This window comes from Malus domestica, chromosome 08 (genome assembly GCF_042453785.1).
Source record: "Malus domestica chromosome 08, GDT2T_hap1".
Lineage (NCBI taxonomy): Eukaryota > Viridiplantae > Streptophyta > Magnoliopsida > Rosales > Rosaceae > Malus > Malus domestica.
The window spans coordinates 27,749,899-27,768,944 of NC_091668.1; the positions used below are offsets into that span (position 1 = coordinate 27,749,899).

Sequence of the window (19,046 nt, forward strand, 5' to 3'; positions counted from 1 at the left end):
TTGGACCCAACTACTTCATTTTCATGCATATCGTATAAAGCAAGAAAGAAGTACTTCAAAGTAAAGGTGAGCTTATGCTCATTACAACATTTGCATATAACAAATTACTTTAAAGTAAAGAAGAGCTTAAGCCCTTTTACAACATTTGATCAAATCAAATTACAACCAAAATCTAATCTACACATTCCCATGGTTCAAACAAATTTGAAACGCCTTTCACATAGCTCAATTATATTAGGCTTAGGTTCATAATCACCCTTTAATTAATTAACACTTTAACTAATTAATTGAATGCAACATTTTCATTTGGTTTTTGTATCCATAAGATTGATTTAAATGGAGCTAAACAAAATGAAAATCCAATTCTCATTTAATGAGACAAAACAATTTTGTTCTCATCCTATTTGGGCCATCATGCAATTAACCTCAACTTTTGGGCCATATTGCAATAACAAAAACTTTTGGGGTCACTTTGTATAATACACAAAAGTCACAACTTCATGTAAATACAACTAGAACCCAAACTTTTAATAATGCAAAAACATCATTAAAGGATCAAAACAATTTGTCCTTTAGCGTTTTTGGACCTAAACGTAAAAACGTAAACTTTTGGGCCAAAGTGCAAATACACAAAAGTATCAAAACTTTATGTAATTGCATAAAAGCCCCAAAAGTACTCCCTTTGAGGGAGTGGCCGGTTTTAGGGAGAGGATGAGGTTGGTGTGTGTGTTGATTAGTGAGTTTTGTCAAAAGCATGCAAGTGTATGTAAGATAAGTTTTTGAAATAATTCAATCACAATTATTTCAATCATCATTTATACAAATATCTAATACTTTAAATACATGATAAATCATTTAAAAACATATCACATATACTTTATGAAATAATTCAAAACTTTGAATCAATACACCAAACCTTTTTGTTCTTGGCAAGAACATCAAGAACAATGAAGAACATTCATGAAAACCCCAAATTTTTCCATGAACTTTTTCCACCCAAAAACATTCCAAAACCTTTCTTACTTAAGGGAAATAACATCTAACCAAACTAGGGTACTTAGGGGTTCCAAAGAACACATTAAAACACTTTTAACAAGTCAAACAAGAACCCAAAAAATCACCCTTTGATTTTGGCCGAATTTTCCCAAAAGCATGGCACCAAATTTTAGCTCCAATATTCATGCTCATATGAACAACATCTACAACATTTGAGATAGCAAATTTTCCAACAAAATTTACTTTCAAAGAAGCAAGAATAAAGCTTGTAACAATTACAACTTTTAGATCATAAACTTATGAACTACAAAACACAAAAGGATTCACCAACTACTAGACCTAGGCTCTGATACCACTTGAAGGATTTATTTTGTAAAACATGTTCATTTGAGCAACATCATATAGCATGCAATTAACAATTAAAGGCGGAATCATGCTTACATGCACTCAAAAACAAAACATTTACCCATGAAATTCAAAGCCTAGTAGATTGGTGAACCAATAATCAACTCAAAACATAAGTGAGTTGAAATTAATACCTTTGTAGATTCCTCTTTGCATAAGCAAAGGCTAATCACCCAAAGAGATAAGGGCCTTCATTCCTTGCTTCTTAGATCCATGGATTTGGATGGAAGAATAGGTTCTCCAAGTTCCCAAAATTGAGAACCTCTAATTCTCGACACCAAGGTTCGATTGTAGAAGAAATGAGTGACCTTGGAGTAGTAGGATTGCTAGATGTACCCTCCAAGGTGTTGGCCTCTTTAGAGAGAAAATGGAGAGACAATTCTCACCCATTTCCCCCAAAATAAACCCATTTTTCACTTAATTCACTTAATGAATATTTAGGCTATAAAGTCATTTATATAGTCACTTCTTTAAGTGACCTAAACAACCAAAAACCCTAATTCATCTACATATGGCCGGCCATTCTAAGGGATTTGGGCTTTTGGGCTTTAATGAATCTTTATTCATTAAATTGTCATACAACTTAAGTTAATGGGCTTGACGTTCGAAGCCCATTGGGCCTTAAGGTCCAAAACTATCCCGAAGTCTTTAACGAACTAATTCGTTTGATTAATTAACATATTAATTAATCCTTGCCATAAATCAATGATTAAACCATTTAATCATTCTTACTCATTTCCATTTAATCTCCAATCTCCACCTTTCACGGTGTGCGATCCATTAGGTTCCTTTTAGCGAGGTAGTGGGCGATTAAAACCATTTTACATCGATTGTGAATTGAAACTATTTTCAATTCTCCCTTTAGTGATTATACACGTTTAGGGCTTCCACAAACCATGAGTGACACCTAGCAGCATATCATGGTTACCCAAGCTAATCAGAAGAGGTTAGAGAACCTATTCAGTTCGAGATTACAAATGCAATACGGTCCTTCTCTAATCTAATACTCTTGACCACATTGTTTGGTTTGATAGTTTATTTTCTCATGTCTACTATCCAATGTGTGTCTTATGCTTATATGATTACCTTGAATGTGATTCGGAACGCATTCCCTAATCTCATTCATACTTTGGCCAAAGATTCAAATCATATCATAGAGTATTCTCCCTCAAACGGTTTGAAGGTTAGAGATCCCTTGTTGCGCATTCACTTGTCTCCATAGCTAAGCGGCTTGACCCCAACGATGCCGTGGACACCCTCCTGGTGGGATGACTTTGACATAATCAAAGATCAAGGTCTTAACCACAAGACAACTATGATGCCTCAGGTCAAAGGATTACTTTGCATTATCCCAACCATGAGTTCTTATGTGACATGGAATATGAGAACTCTTCGTTGATCGCGTTCAGTGAACTCATTCTCTATTGAGCACCTACCGTACTTGTCTTGATGTCACACACACCAATGATTCGAGACTAATCACTCTCCCTGAGAGAAGACATAGTACGTACCGATCTTGACGGACTGTCAATGCCCAATTGGCAATCCTATGATCAGGAACGTTTAGGATGTGTCTACGAAAGAATGGTCTCAAGAATCTAACTTCATTAGATTACATTCTCTCAATCACAAATTCCTTGGACTTTATCGTTTAAGCATATAACATTTATATGAGACGGCTCAAACAATAATCTATGCCCTTTATATGTTAAACTAGATTAGTTTAACATGTGAAATGTCCGTAAAGTATCATCACATGATTGGCTTTAGGGCACATTTCCAACAGTTTGGATGAAGAAATTTAAGATTATTAAGGCATTTTAAAAATGACGGAAATTGAAATGAAGGGATTTTATTTTTAGAATTTGTGAATTTTGTTGTTTGTTGTTTGGTTAACTTAAAATAATGGAATTGAAAACGGAATTTGTTAATTTTAAACTTCTAATCCTAGAAATTGGGAAATGACACATATTTACATGAAATTTAAACTTGGAAATTGGAGGCCCCAAATTCCATGTTTTTTTTTCCACACGGAAATTCTAAATTTCTATGTTATAAATCCAAATAAGGAAACTGGTGCATATCAATTTATAAATTCTGACTTTTATCCAAATTCCAAGTTTACTTCCCTCATCCAAACATAGTGTTAGAGATTCATTTTATCCCTATGTTTATTTTATACTTATTTTATATGATGATTGTTCTTATTCAAGAATTCCATTGAAGATGCTCTAATGGACCAAAAGAGATAGGGTCATTCAGTCTGATGTAAGTGAAAAGTTAAGAGTCAAATATAACTTTTGGCCATAGATTTTACTCAATTTATCTCTAATGACTTTGAATTTTGACTATAAAAGTTATATTTTGTTTGTACCATACTTGACCAATCCCGAAACTACTGAACATTGGTCAACGTTATACCGTCAAGGACCCAGAAGAGTTTCCCTCAAACCAGGAGGCCAATCACAGCGCGACACGTGTCGACATCAAAAGCCAATCATAGCGCGACACGTGTCAACATTAGAAGCCAATCACAACACGACACGTGTGTTAGAATGAAACTAGAAACTCTCTTATATAAATAGAGATCATTCTCTCACAATATTTCCTAATGTCATTTGTACTAAATCATTCACTAGTACTCACTAAAGGAGAGCTTGAACCTATGTACTTGTGTAAACTCTTCATAATTAATGAGAACTCCTCTACTCCGTGGACGTAGCCAATCTGGGTGAACCACGTACATCTTGTGTTTGCTTTCCTATCTCTATCCATTTACATATTTATCCACACTAATGACCGGAGCAATCTAACGAATGTCACAAACTTGGCATTTTCTGTTGTACCAAAATTCTCACTGATTTTGTGCATCAACATATTTAATTCTTATTTGATGTGCATCTGGATGATATAACATTTGGAGTTAAATTTGACTCTAAATTGACTTTTTACAATTAGCAATAGGTGCAACCTTTTTGCCTTCAATTATGTTTTGTTGTGTGAGTTACAATAAGTTTGGATAAGGGAAATAAACTTGAGATTTTGACAAAATTTAGAATTTATAAATTGTCATGCACCAATATTTGTTTGGGTTAAGAAATATAGAAATTTAGAATTTCTGCGTGGAAAAAAAAATTGAAATTTGGGATCTCCAATTCCAAGTTTAAATTATATGTAAATAGGTGTCATTTCCCAATTTCTATGAGTGAGAGTTTAAAAATAACAAATTCCGTACTCAAATTCCATTGTTTTTTAAGTTAACCAAATAAGAAAATTCATAAATTCTAGAAAATTAATATCCGTCATTTTAAAATTCCTTAATAATCTTAAATTTCTTCATTCAAACAGAGTGTTAGGTTAACCAAATAAGAAAATTCACAAATTCTAGAAAATAAAATCCCGTCATTTTAAAATTTCTTAGTAATCTTAAATTTCTTCATTCAAACAGTGTTAGGTTAACCAAACAATAAAATTCACAAATTCTAGAAAATAAAATCCCATCATTTTAAAATTTCTTAGTAATCTTAAATTTCTTCATCCAACCATAATGTTATACTACTTTTGATGATGGAAAATTAATATCCGTCATTTTAAAATTCTTTGATAATCTTATATTTCTTCATCCAAACAGAGTGTTAGGTTAACCAAATAAGAAAATTCACAAATTCTAGAAAATAAAATCCCGTCATTTTAAATTTCTTAGTAATCTTAAATTTCTTCATCCAACCGTAATGTTATACTACTATTGAGGATGAAAAAGTTGCACATTCGTTCCCTTCGTTTGGTATGCAGACGGGACGGAACAGAATGGGACGGGACGGAATGAAGAGGGAGCAAAGATGCCCTCGGATGGAAACAAGGAGGAAGAAGGAGACGGAAAGTTATATTTTTGTGTTCTACGGATGTGGAACAAGTCGTTCCAACAGATGAGGTGGAATGAAAATTCACCCAAAACTCATCCCGTGGATTAGTGCGTTCCACCCGTTTTAGGCGCACCAAACGTGAAACGGAACGTCTCGTCCCACTCCGTTCCGTCCCATCCCACGTACCAAACGGTACCTTAAGTCCCTATCGAATAGTGCCATGAAATTTGCCAGTGATCGAAAAAAGATTTCAGCCATAACGACAGTGGCCGCCGGAGAATTTATGGCACCAGCCGGAGAATTTATGGCACCAGTTCTGGTGGCTCAGTCCGGTCTAGTTCAGAACCAAACCGATTGGAGCCTAAATTGACGCGACAACCATTGATCTGAAATGTACTTGTTTCGCTGCCATTTAGAAGGAATATAATCAAAGACAAGTACACTTTTGTGTGATTATCTTCGTTAATCGTCATAAATCTCAATCGTATTTATTATGAAAAGTTGAAAACCAAATTGTTCATGTATAATAGCCAACCACAATATACGTGAATTTGAACACTAGATGAATGAATATTCACTTCTGCACAATATGTTGATAACAGCGTTGTTACTTCTTCATCCAGCTCCCGTCCCACATGCGCAAATGATAGAGCCAACGAAACCCTAACCGCGAAGTGTTGCCCGAGGGACAGCTGGTAAACCCAATTCGTCCTCAGCCTGCCAGCATTGGATTTTAAACAAGAATTAGCACAGCGGAAAACAATGATGTGGAGCATGCTGCCAATCCAGTGAGTACTGTAAAAGAAACTTTATAACATGCAAGTGCAACTACCGATACCGCCACCCATGTCAATGCAGAATCATTGGCAGCCAAGGCCAAAGACTTACCTCTTTTGTTCATCAAGGTTATGAAGTAAAAAACAAAGTTCAGAGTTTGACTGATCGTTTGGCATTCTAACCACAAAGTAAGCATCCAATCCAGCAAACAAAATCAAGGCACATATACCTGGGCATTGGATCTCCCAGCCGGAGCTGTTGCCTGTCCTGTGGGTGCTGAAGGCAAGCGGAGCTCCGCATCCAAGTCCGGTTCAGCATCAGGTTGGAGATAGGAGGGAACCCCATCAGCTTCAGTTTCCGTACCCATGTCTGCTTCTAGAGCATCCAGCTCTGCACGCCAAATTGAGAATACGGTAAGACAATTGGAAACAGAATCATATATGCTGATGCTTTGAATGTGACCAAAATAGATCTTAGCACTAAACAGCGCACAAGATGAACAAGGCCTCCCCTAGCCTATAGTCTAAAGATTGGTTGTCCAAAATCGATCAGAAAGATTTCGAACATGTATGAAATTCTGAAGCCAGTATTTCCTTCAATAGTTGGGAACTCAAATGATTTCTAAGCTTACCACCCATAAGATCTTCCTCATCAATGTCATCAGGAACACTATAGCTTCTGCCAAGGGTCTCTTGAATTTCATTGCTCACATCCATCAGGTCCATCATTTCATCTTGCAAATTCTACAACAATCGAGCATTCACATGTTAGAAAGATATGCTTTCAAACGTAGCTAGTATGGAAGCAAGAGAACAAAAACAGAAAGAGACTACTGACATCAATATCTTGAATCTTCACGGTTTTCATCATTCCCTTGAGCTCCTTGTTTGCAGACTTCAGAGCTGTCATCTGTGTAAAACATATCAATGTTATATTCCAAACGAAAGTATTCTTACGGCAGAAAATATGCCTCCATTGCATCTACAATTTGAAACCTAAACGGATACCAGGAATGAATATAACGGAATCCAGACTTTATACCAATCACATAGTTATAAGCTAAAAAAAAACCCTCCCCAGACACAAATGGTCCATCTCCTACCTCTCATGAGGTAGGCAGCAGGTTCCAATCAGGGGACAGAAAAAGCTCCGCCTCAACAGCCTTGAACCATGCCCCTTGGGGCGCTACCAAGGAAAACCAATAATTTTAAGGTGAATTTAGTATATCCCCATTGCAACCAAATTTGATGTAGAATAGAGTGACTCCAGCATGTAAATCAATAATTAACCCTTTAATTTGGGCATCCTACCTATCTCTTCTTCTTCTTCTTCTCTTTTTTAAGGTACTTCTTGTTGAGAGGAAAGAAGGCATCTAATCCATCTAAATACATGTCATAATCACAACTGACTGGGTACCCTACCCCCCCCCCCCCCCCAAAAAAAGCCTTTAATGCTAAAGGGCTTCACCAATACAATGAAAGCAGTTCATCACACAATGTCATTTGTTGAGCTATGTCGTTAACTATTCTCGTATCCTCATGTTTGAAAATCAAAACAATCCAACACATGAATAAACATTGTGTTAATCACAGAACTTAACAGAACAAGACATTACCGTTTGCTGAGCATCTTTTATACCCTCTGAAGCAAAGGAAACTTGATCAAGGTTAAATGTCTGATTATACAGCATGTCCCGTTGTCCTTCATACCTGTCCAGAAGCTCAATGAATTACACAAATCATCAAAGAAAAAAGGATAATGCAAATTGATTCACGTAGTATATTCACCCCATTCCTTACAAGTTGCAACAGATACCTCAATAATTCTAAATTCCAAAGAGAACAATCTCATCATTCAGTAAAAAATTTAAAATGATATCATCAATAGTGAAAAATTTTAAAATTTTAAATTAAAAAAAAAAAAAAACTATTTAGCGCAATGTTTTTGCAAATCTACCATTATGGCCTACTAATATTGAAAAAAGGCATGCACTAGGCAGAAATGTCCTCACATGCAGACTGTAACCTAACCTACAGGACATAATGAACCAATGATGCTATAATTGTTTGTATTTGACAGATTTCTTTTTCTCATTGAGGCTAGACCATGCAAAGATGCCGTAAACTTATGCCAGATTTCTAGCTGCAGGACACTCCAGGAAAACTGAGTGTGTGTACAGACTCATGCATGCTTACTTTGTATTCTATTTGACATTCTTCTAGCACTATTGCGCACCCGTAAGTTGCTCATCATGTTTTTTAACTTCTTTTTTTTTTTTTTCAATAATTGTCTTCAATTAACAGCTTAAAGTTCACTCCCAAGTCCCAACCGTTCTTAAGTCATAGAAATGTTTAATCATTGTCACTCCCTAGCTTTTCCCAAAGTCAAAATAAACCAATCTCAAAATCCTCGCAAATTTCATATGAATGAAGAAGAACGATTGACATGCAATAAATATGAGATAAACCACGGAGGGGAGCAATAAACCCGTAACATGGAAGGGGCAGGGAACCTACATTCTTTTCTGCTTGAGAACCCTCATGGCTCGAGACTTAACAGCTTCTTGTGCAGGACCGGGCCTTGTCTTCTTGATTTGCTCTTTGTATCTATTCAGTTCCATATCAAGCTTTTTGATCTTTTCATCGACTGTTTCGCCTCTTTTATTGATCTGTTACAAAATAATGTCTACTTCCTCAACAGTTGTGGCAGAAAGAATACAAAACGAAACTACAAAAGCTAAATATTGAAACAATAGTTTCTCAGAAACCAAGCATGGCGTTTGGTGACAAGAACTATCGATTCTAAAGCTGGTGAAAGCGATTTGACTAAACCTTCAAGCTCTTGATTAGAGTAAAAACCATCGATTCTACAACTACCCAATTTTTACTATTATTCGTTTTGGTTTAATCAGACCTAATTAAAACGCTGATAATCCCCAATCCCCAATTTTTACATATTAAAGCAATAAATTGAAATCCCCAATCCCCAATCCCGAAATAATTACAAATAGAAAACGCTGATAATCCCAACCCTAATTAAATTATGTGATACCCAACCCAACAATCAATCAGGAGAAAGAGAGGGGAAACAAACCCTATCGGAGGCATCGCCAACAGAAGGAGGGGGCTCTTTGTCTTTCTTGACACCAAAGACCCTCTTCATCTCTCCCTTCCCTTACTTTACTTGTTGCCCGCCTCTGAACCGACGACGACGGATTCCACCAAAAGCACTTCAACTGAACACAAACAACGCCAACGCGGACAGAGTGATTAGAAGAGAGAGTACGTGAGAGAGATCCAGATTAAACTTACCAAGAAAATGGCAACTTTCTGGGAAAACCGAGGAAGACGAAGGGAGAAGAGACTTTGAGTTGAATTGCTGCAATCTCCGCCCTAAAAAACTAATTAATTTTGGGATTTCATCTCTCTCGATGCTGGAAAAGTGAGGATCTTTCGCGGTAGCATGCTAGCTTTCCATTATTTCCTTGCAACGTCTTTGCGGAAAACAAACGGGTCGGGTCACCCCGAAATCAGCCCAATTCTATCAAACCCAAATATTCAACCCACTTTGTTGTGTCAATCCTCTCATCTAACCTTTTATTAAGCTTATTTTCGTAACGCCTCATCAAACTCAAACTTTATTTCATTTGTTGCTTCGAATAAAAATATCGTCACTTTACACTCTGAATTCCATCTCTTTTCTGTCCAAAATAATGTTATGTGCTAATGTGTAAATTGTAAAAAGGCAAAAAACCTTTCAGTCGGAAGCTTAAGAATTAGTCAATCTATACTGTTTAAGAGAGAGAGATATGAGCCTTTGGTTTGTGTAAAGTGAGCTAGCAAAATGAGCGAATAGAGACCGTCAAATTCAATTTGAGCGCTCTGGATTACCTATTCCTGTTTAGACCCAAAATTACACCATCGATTCGAGCAATCGAGGCCGTTGAATAAGCGGATATTAGACCGTTGGATGACAAGTGGTTGGAATGACTTTTAGTTATTATAGAGAAATAGTATGATGATTTTCATCATGATATTATTTCTTAATATTAACTAGGATATTTAAATCTAATATTTGATATATCCAGTCGGTTGTTTTGAGAAAAGATGATCTGATCCATCTTTTAGCTCGAATGGGCTCATCGTATCAAGCCTCTTGTGCATGCAATCCCATACGTGTCCTATTTCTAATATGGAAGTAGGTGGTACAATTCAAATTGACTTGAAATTTATGGATGGGGTTATTGCATGTGACTTTTCTTGGAATATGTGGATTATTTCATCAATTAGAATTTAGAGTTTTAAGTTGGTGAGGGAGTCATCATGCATGCACGGTCTCAGGGATTCAATTGGTAAACGTGATTTAATGGAATTATGATGGGATAAGTCTGCCATGGATAGGCTTTTGGATGGGTGATGGGATAGGTTTCATCTTGCTTAAACCAATGCCACAGATAGATGCCACAGATCAGCCTTAATTCTATGAATTTGAGTTTCAATTGGTTTCTATGAAGTTGTCAAGGTCACAGGGGATCATGCATATCTGAAAGATAATATTCCTATTATTTTGCGACTTACGAAGACAATCTCAAGGCTGCTGGTGAGTTATAAATACAGTGCAGAGGACAACATTCAAATCTCCTTCAATTCAACACACAAATCGTCCTGCGCAAACCCTCGCTCTACGCTAAACTTCTCAATAACTTTGAGATTTTTAGTTTCTTTTTCTCCAACACATCTTCAGTTTGGATAAACAACACTGTGAAGGCAACCGGCGAACATCTTCAGTTTGGATAAACAACACTGTTGTCGTAGAATCAACCGACCGCGAAGCACCTTCAGTTTGGATAAACAGCACTGCGTCGAAGCCAACTGGTTATCTATCTAAGTCTCGGTCGAGAAGGATTTTCGAATCCTTATTGGCAGAGATCATCTCATTAGCCTTCTCGGCGAAGTGAGGCGTCACAGTTTACCAGGGCTCGGCACATTAAACGCTGAGTTGTTTTATGAATGGATACTCACAAGTAGGCTTTAGAGTTCGGCATTCTGACAGCCGAACCACGTTTACCATCAAGACATATATCCGTTTTGAGTATTTGTGCCCCTATACTCTGGTGTCGATTCAGCGTGCTTATACTCTTACGAATATAGTCACTATGGCCGAATCCGGCGCCAACGATTTGTGAACTTCGCAGAACTAGTAGCCTTGCCTTCAGGCTCTAGAATCCAAAGGCCAAGACGTGTTCCTTCCTCAACCGCAGTCGTAAGATTCAGAAGTCAGCAGCGCACCCAACGCAACATCAACACATTTTACTTCCCGGTCGAGCTCGGCCGACGAGTTGGCACACCCACATACAATCAAATGACATAATTAGCTTATTAATTACTCGGCTTGCGCGCCACATAGTCTTGGTAGTTTTTAGGGTCAGCAATTCTTTAGACTCCGAACAGTGAGAACCGAAGAGAATCTGTGTCCCTAACAGTATCCCATTATACTCAGCGCACACAATTATAAGCCAAGCATTCGGATTCAAACAAAACCACAATATTGCCAACTCGATACTGGTTTAGTGGTATTTCTCTTTCAGCGTCCCAAGTTCATATCCCATTTCCCCGCTAATAAAAAAGTAAAAGACAACTGTAACCATTTGAATTCAAATTAAGAGTAACACTGACAAGTAACAGAGTCCACAGAGAGCCTATCATCGCTTGCAGCACTTCTACACTCTGCTGTTATCTAAAAATCATTGTAATCCAAAGCGTTTTTTGTAGAAAGTACGTTCCAAACGGGGAAACCACATTGAGAAAGTACATCCAAACAGTTTGCGGTCTAAGTTCTTCAAAGGAAGCAGGAAACACCCCTCAGATTGAGCAACTATTTAGCCCAGATTATTACATACCAAATTTGAACAAAGGGAGAGACGTATTTAGTTATGGTCCTTCTAGCATCACCTTCCATGCAGTAGGCCCCTGTACAAAAGGAAATTCACAATTAGTAACAGTATGGCATTTAGTTTCTGAATTGTATCAATGTCCACAAGCAATAAAAAGAACGTTAAAGGAGAAGTGCCACTAATGTTGGCAGAAGTACAAGTATAGTTGTCTTGGTTGTTTAGAACTTTAAATGAATATTGTCACATGCCGATTGCTTATGCAAATAAAGCCGCCTCAGCAGCCGGCAGCATAGTTAGTTTCTGTCCAAAACAGCAGCATAGTTAGTGAGTGGCTGTTTTGTTAGTTAGGAATCTTGGATCGGTACTATTCTCTCTTGTAACAAAAAACGTCTGTGAAAGATAATGTAATTCAATCTTAAATTGAAGCAATAAATCCTATTTAGGTTCTCTTTTGAGTAGAAAATTCGGACATGTGAAACGAAGACTAACAGATGCTCCGGTTAAAAAATGTGATTATGAGACAGAGGCTCAAGGCAAAAGAGATAGACAAAGATCTAGGAATACTTGAACAGAGACTTTAAGAAAAGACATATAGTACTTGGAGCTAATGGAAGACTTGGCGCTGAAAGCAGTGGTGTTCTATATGATTCATACAGCTGACCCCAGGCTTTCTTGTTGTATTTCTATTCAATCAGCGTTTTGCAAGTTATTCACCTGCCCTGCCAGTGACGCAGAGTCATTTTCCCAAGTGATTAAGCACATCATTCATTCACTGTTTTCATTGTCTTCTTAGTCTACAACATCATCCAATTCGGTTCTTCCTGTGCTTTTGTTGAGGCAAAGTACACCTCTGATATCAATAACCACCATTCTCAAGGAAAACATAAAGAGAGTCCCAAAGCAACATCAAATGCCCATCATCAGAGGGTGTTAAAAGTGGTCAGTTTCTCTTTTATCCAATGCATACAAAACACGTAACCTATAATACCTTGAGCACATCCGGAGGCCCTTAAAGATATATAATGAAGCATATATGTGGGTAATATCTCAACACAAATGATTGAAGGTTGTGAAAGGTAAAGCCAAAAAAGCACTAACTTGCAAAATCATCCAAATCACAATGGAGGTATAAAATCAGAGTCATAACAAGAGAAATTAAAAACACCTGACTCTTGCAGAGAAAATGGTACTGACCGAGCTAGTCTTATTTGGTGGATTTAGGATCGTTCTTGAGAGCGTAACCAGGAGGGGAATAGATGACAGCTGCGGCCATGGCTCCAGGAAAGACCACATACTTAGCCAAGGCTGCCAGTTTTGCCACTAGTGGCTCTCCCCTCATCAATGCCATTCCTCTGCTTAGCTGAGAGTCTGTAACACTTTCTTCAACCAAATGCATACACTCAACACAAACGTCCAAAGAAACACACAATAAAAGTAAATATAAAACAAAGATAAAACATGATATTTTCTGGAGCCTACAGATTCCCACTTTCTAGGACCATATAATAAAAGCAAAACCATATTCAATCAAGGGACCAGATAATAAGGGGGCAACTACAGAATCCCATCAAATCTTTAAAAGGTTCCAGCCTTTGAAGAATGAGAATATAACATGAGTACATTTATTATCTAACATTATAACTTACTAATTTCAAGCATTGTTTCCAGTTTGTTTTTTTATTTTTAGCATTCTGTCCAATGTTCTATGTAACTGTAATTAATGGTCAAACTTACAATCCAATCTCAAACAGTACGTTGTTCTCTGCTGAAAGGATCATCTCACCAGTTCACAAAATCGAAAGAAGGTTGATTTCTATTTAGCTAGGTATCCAGAACATTTCGCTGCTACTATGGCAATGATGGGTTAACTGAGAAACCTTAATAATCAAATGCACACCAAATTTTTTTCTATTTTAATTGAAGAAGAGCTGGCTATAGAGTTGCAGATGCCCAAGTCTCACGATATGATTCAGATATCATTTTTGTTGGATGTTAGTTTGCACGAAAAAACTCAAGGACTTAGAAATACAATCACATTTGCCAATGTTATATGGAAGAGGACATAAGGGCGATGTCTATGAATAATGATTTATGTCCAGGACCTCTTAAGGCATGTTGCACTTGGTGCGATGGCAAGTGCCTTCGCCCATGAGCGGTAGGTCTCGGGTTCGAGACTTGGGAGCAGCCTCTCCATAAATGGGGGTAAGGCTAGCCGACATTCACCTCTCCCAGACCCTGCGTAAAGCGGGAGCCTTGTGCACTGGGTACGACCTTTTTATTAAACCGTAAAATTGTAAACTTCAATACGACACTATAAAAGCACTTGAATATAACTAAACTGGTAACACAATCACCATAAGGATGACTGCTCATTCATTTGTTTCTCACTGCCGCCAACTGAAACAGTTTGGTATTTTCAATTAAGTAGGTTATGTTCTGTTCTTTATTATCCACACGGTAAAGAGAGAGAAAGATAGCGTCAGCGAACAATCCATATCTTACAGTTGGATTTTAGAAGAGGGAGATGCTGGACATCAATCAACCAAAACAAGCAACATCCCAGAAACTAGTCTGGGCAAGGTGTGAATTAGTTTGGTACGAGTCCCAAACCACGCACCTGAACCAATGTTTAAACATGATCTGTTCTGGTTTGACTTAGGCAGCAAACTAATAACCTAACCGAACCAAACCTATCGGCAAAGTGATCAACTTCACTTGGCCGATTTGATCGGTTGGGGCCCTGAGCCCATTGTTTTATGTTCTTCAATTTTTTACCAATTTAGGCCACAAACAAACAATTACACAAATGTACAATAATCATCAACCCATAACACCTTAAAAATGAATCCGTAAATTCGAATTAAGAAACCAAACAAACAATTAACCAAAAGCATACAAACCGAAACCGAAAACAAGAACAAAAAGCAAATGAACCAGATACAATATCATTTTAGACCCAAATCATACCAGTAAATTTTAACGCTAAAGCATATTGAATCCGATTAATATTAGTAATCATCACAAAAAGATATATATTGCTTTGCCTGTTTTCAAAATTAATAATTGAAAACTATTCAGTTTATTCTTTTCCCTTTACAGAGAACAAAATTTAATAATCAAACGAAATCCATAAATACAATAGGAATGAAAATTACAGTATTTGATTACCAAGTAAGACGGAGCAGATGATACTGTGGTTGCGGTAGCGGTGGCGATGGAGATTGAGAGGAGGGAACTCAGTCGCAAGATGGAGATAGAGGGGCGGAGGGCAGCTGACTGAAGACGGCGAGATGCAGTGTGTAGGGAGGGTCCCTCTAGACAACAGACCTTGGATTAGTTTTGTGGGAAAATTCTACTTTGCCCCCGCAATGCCGTTCTCCAACCCCAACCGTCCTTTTCACCAAATATTCCAATTTTACCATTAAATTGAATTCCAGGAAAGAAAACACGTTTTTTTTTTTTTTTTTTTTTATAAATTAATTAGCATATAACCCACACTTTGTATGTGAAAATAAATTTTATTTTTATTTTAAAATGAGGGAGAAAAAATAAATGTGGATTAGAGAGAGCAGTTTTATTTTTATATTTTATTTTTCAAAATTAAAGGATGTTAGGATCACCTTTGGATGAGACTTTGAAAAAAAACTGTAAAATTTAGTTTGTGTGAATTTACTTTACTGTCCATGATTTTGTTTTGTGGTAGAAGACAAAATTATCTTGTTACTATATTTTGGTTGACAAATAAAGTTTTATTAAGAGTAAATTGTAGCAATGGTCCCTCAATTTTAATCAAATTGGAGCAATGCTACCTCAACTAAAAATCTATTACCATTGGTCATTTAGGTACCGTTTGGTACGCAGACGGGATGGAACGGAACAGATGTTCCTTGTTATGTTTGGTACGCACATGACGGAACTGGACGGTTGTTCCGTTTTGCATTTGGTACGCGCAAGACGGAACGGAACCAAAAGATTAAATGACTAACTTACTCTTGTTCTGTTTGTTGTTTGGTACAATGTTTACGCATGGGACTGAACGGGAATGAACATGTTTTTTTTTTTTTTTCGAACTTGTTCATATTTGAACACCTATATGTTTATCTATGATATATTTTTTACACTAGCACATAGGGTTGGGTTGGGTTTAAAACGGTTCGGTTTTTTGCCAAAATTGAAATCGAACCAAAACTTCTGTTCAATTTGGTTCAATTTTTTTTTGTTCGGTTTCAGCCTGGTTCAATTTTTTTTATTTTTGTTTTTGTTGTTGTTGTTCTTCTTCTTCTACTTTTAGGTCTAGTAGAGATCTCTTCGATTAATTCACCTGTTAAAAAAGGGGTCTTTTTTGTTCTTGGATTGATGGTGTAAATGTGAGAAATAGTTATAAATTAGTATCTTTCTGGATGCATTTATATTTGTTTTTCGTTTTTTTACATCCACCTTTTTTTATTCTTTCACAGAAACTAACAACAAGAGTAATAATTTGTTGACTACTTACTAGTCTTTGTTCTAGTCTATTTATATCAAAATTTACTTTCAGTTCAAACTTTTACTGAGAATTATTTGATTAAGAGAGAGTGAGAAAGTTAGGGCAGGAAAGAGTACAGGTACAACACTACAGTGATGTTTCGTGCTGGTAATACGGTGTAGACAAAAAAATGTACACATATTTTTATATTATTAGACATAACTAAATACTTCTCCAAAGAAAACTAAAATGTTTCAATTTTCTTGTTAAGAAATTTATAGTCACTCACATTTAGATTTGGTATGTGTTGGAAAATAGGATTCCACATCGGCATGTAACAAAAAAATGTATAATTAAGATATGAAGGATTTCATCTCTAATATTATCGAGACATTTTGTGATAAAATCTAATACTTAGTAAAAAGTGGTTTAGTTAGGGCTCATATCAGTAATGTTGATAGTGAACCATTGAATTGCAATCATTAAAAGGTATCATGCTCTACCGTTCTTCTTCTTCTTCTTCTTAGGCTTTAGGTCTAGTAAAGATCTCTTTGATTGGTTCACCTGTTAAAAAAGGTTCTTCTTCTTCTTCTTCTTCATAGGCTTTAGGTCTAGTAGAGATCTCTTCGATTAATTCACCTGTTAAAAAAGGGGTCATTAACGCACACAACCAACCTAATTATCATAACCTTCATCAATCAAAACCCTAAACCACAGATAGCAAACATTCAAACCAAACCTCTAAAACTATATAAAATAATGGACGGAACATTTGAGATTCAAAGAGTTTCACGGTGAGGTGTGATAGATTGAGACTCCAAACGGCAAGAAGAAGTTGACGGTGAGGTGTGAGAGATTAAGACTGAGAATGGTCGTCCCTGGGAATGAGAGACAAAGTTTAAGAGAGTGATTGAAGAGAGAGAGAGAGAGAAGAGGATGATGAAAGATGGGAATTGGGAACGAAGAGGCTATGGTTAAAGTCTTAAAGAAAAGTTGGGATTGGGATGAAATATGGGAATTGATAACCTATTAAACAATTATGATCCAGGTTTTTATAAATATGTTACTCATAACGGTATTAGCAAGAAAAAACTTGCTATCAAACTAGTTTAAGTGAAAGATACTCAACAAAGCGGGAAGGGGTTCGAACCTCCTTGGCTATAATTTTTTTTTTGTGTTTTTTATAATTAAAATATATTTCAGTTTGATTCGGTTTGGTTCGGTTTTCGAACCTCAAAAACCAAAACCAAACCAACCTAATTTGGTTCGGTTTGATTTGACAATTTTGGTTCGGTTTTTCAGTCTGGTTTTCGGTCCCCTTTTTTTTGGTCTTCGGTTTTTCGAACCCACCCCTACTAGCACATGACTAAAGATATGTTTTGCCATGAATTCCATCTTGCTGACCTCAGGGTCATGGATAATTGCTTGAAGGTTACTAAGAATATTGACCATGTGTTCAACCTCGCAAGATATAGCAGAAACCCAGAAAACTTGAAGGGCATTGTGATTGAGTGTGGCAAGATGGATGGTTCAAAGTTGGGAGGTGGGTTTTTGTCTGGTCCTAGTAGGGGATACTAGACCTTGAATCGCCAGTTCCTAGACGCTAAGAAATGTAGTTGGGTCATCAATTGATTTAGATTCAATAAATTAATATCTACAAACATAAAGATTCAGTAATTAAAAAAAAATCAAAGCTGATGACAAATAGATATAGCAAAAACCCAGAAAATTTTCAATCGAAACGCAAAATGAGCACAAAAAAAAATTGAGATACTTGGGTAAATCTACAGCGCGACAGAAGTGGCTCCGTGCTGTTGCCTGCTGGCTGGGTGCAATCGGTGGGTACGGGAGAGGATGAAGAGAGGACAAGGATGAAAAGGAAGGCTACGGGAAAAGAAAGGCAGCGGCAGAGAAGATGGATTAGGGTTTGTTTTATGATTTGGATGGTGTAAATATTGAAAAAGATAATGGACATTTTTGTCTTAAAATGTTAAAATTTTGTGTTCCACGGGGGTGGAACGAGTCGTTCCAGGGGGAGGTGGAACGAAAATTCAGCCAAAACTTGTTTCGTGGGACAACATGTCCCACTGTCTTTGGCGCACCAAACGTGGGACAAGGGTGTTCCATCCCACTGCGTCTCGTCCCATCCCACGTACCAAACAGTACCTTAACTCATCAAAATGTGTAGCTATGGTCATTTTCGTCAACTTCGTCAGAATTTTGTCAAAATAAGTTATGTTGGAAGGACCATTGTTACAATTGGGGTCCTTCAACTCATCAAAACGTTTAGTTATGGTCATTTTCGTCAACTTCGTCAAAATTTTGTCAAAATAAGTTATATTGAAAGGACTATTGCTACAATTGGGTTAAAGTTTGAGGGATTATTGCTCCAATTAGGTTAAAGTTAAGAGACCATTTTTTCAGTTGAATTAAAGTTGAGAGACCAATGGTAATGAATTTTTAGTTGAGGGATCATAGCTGCATGTTTCGATGAGTTAAATGACCGATGATAATGAATTTTTAGTTGAGGGACTATTGCTCTAATTGAGTTAAAGTTAAGGGACCGTTGCTACAATTTACCCTTTTATTAATGTAGTTTTAGATAATTCACAACACTGATAATCAGACTCGTTTGGAAATGCTTTTA

The 19,046-nt window shown here is 36.8% G+C and overlaps 1 protein-coding gene and 1 long non-coding RNA gene across 3 annotated transcripts; both read right to left on the bottom strand.

Annotated features, from left to right (window-relative positions):
* Positions 1-5,726: 5,726 nt before the first annotated feature.
* LOC103441810 (vacuolar protein sorting-associated protein 60.1-like) lies at positions 5,727-9,610 on the bottom strand. Of its 2 annotated transcripts, none has more exons than XM_029107300.2 (8): positions 9,368-9,610; positions 9,135-9,276; positions 8,558-8,709; positions 7,657-7,750; positions 6,879-6,950; positions 6,673-6,784; positions 6,271-6,431; positions 5,727-5,981 (listed from the first exon to the last, which is right to left on the bottom strand). In XM_029107300.2, the coding sequence occupies exons 2-8, from the start codon at positions 9,201-9,203 to the stop codon at positions 5,928-5,930; spliced, it is 714 nt and encodes a 237-aa protein (XP_028963133.2). In that variant the 5' UTR covers positions 9,204-9,276; positions 9,368-9,610; the 3' UTR covers positions 5,727-5,927. The 2 variants fall into 2 exon arrangements, with proteins under 2 accessions (XP_028963133.2, XP_008378742.3); XM_008380520.4 differs by having other exon boundaries at positions 9,353-9,553.
* Positions 9,611-11,668: 2,058 nt separating this feature from the next.
* Positions 11,669-15,332, bottom strand: LOC103441809 (uncharacterized). The gene is made up of 3 exons (XR_530302.3): positions 15,103-15,332; positions 13,129-13,314; positions 11,669-12,010 (listed from the first exon to the last, which is right to left on the bottom strand). It is a non-coding gene; the product is annotated as an uncharacterized lncRNA (long non-coding RNA).
* Positions 15,333-19,046: the final 3,714 nt, after the last annotated feature.

Bases quoted from the DNA above. Each gene is read 5' to 3' on its own strand.
- LOC103441810 (XM_029107300.2), bottom strand. From the start codon at position 9,203: ATGAAGAGGGTCTTTGGTGTCAAGAAAGACAAAGAGCCCCCTCCTTCT. The intron at 6,951-7,656 runs GTAATGTCTTGT...TGTTTTACACAG, and splicing joins TAAAAGATGCTCAGCAAACG to ATGACAGCTCTGAAGTCTGC. The intron at 6,432-6,672 runs GTAAGCTTAGAA...TTTGGCGTGCAG, and splicing joins TGAGGAAGATCTTATGGGTG to AGCTGGATGCTCTAGAAGCA.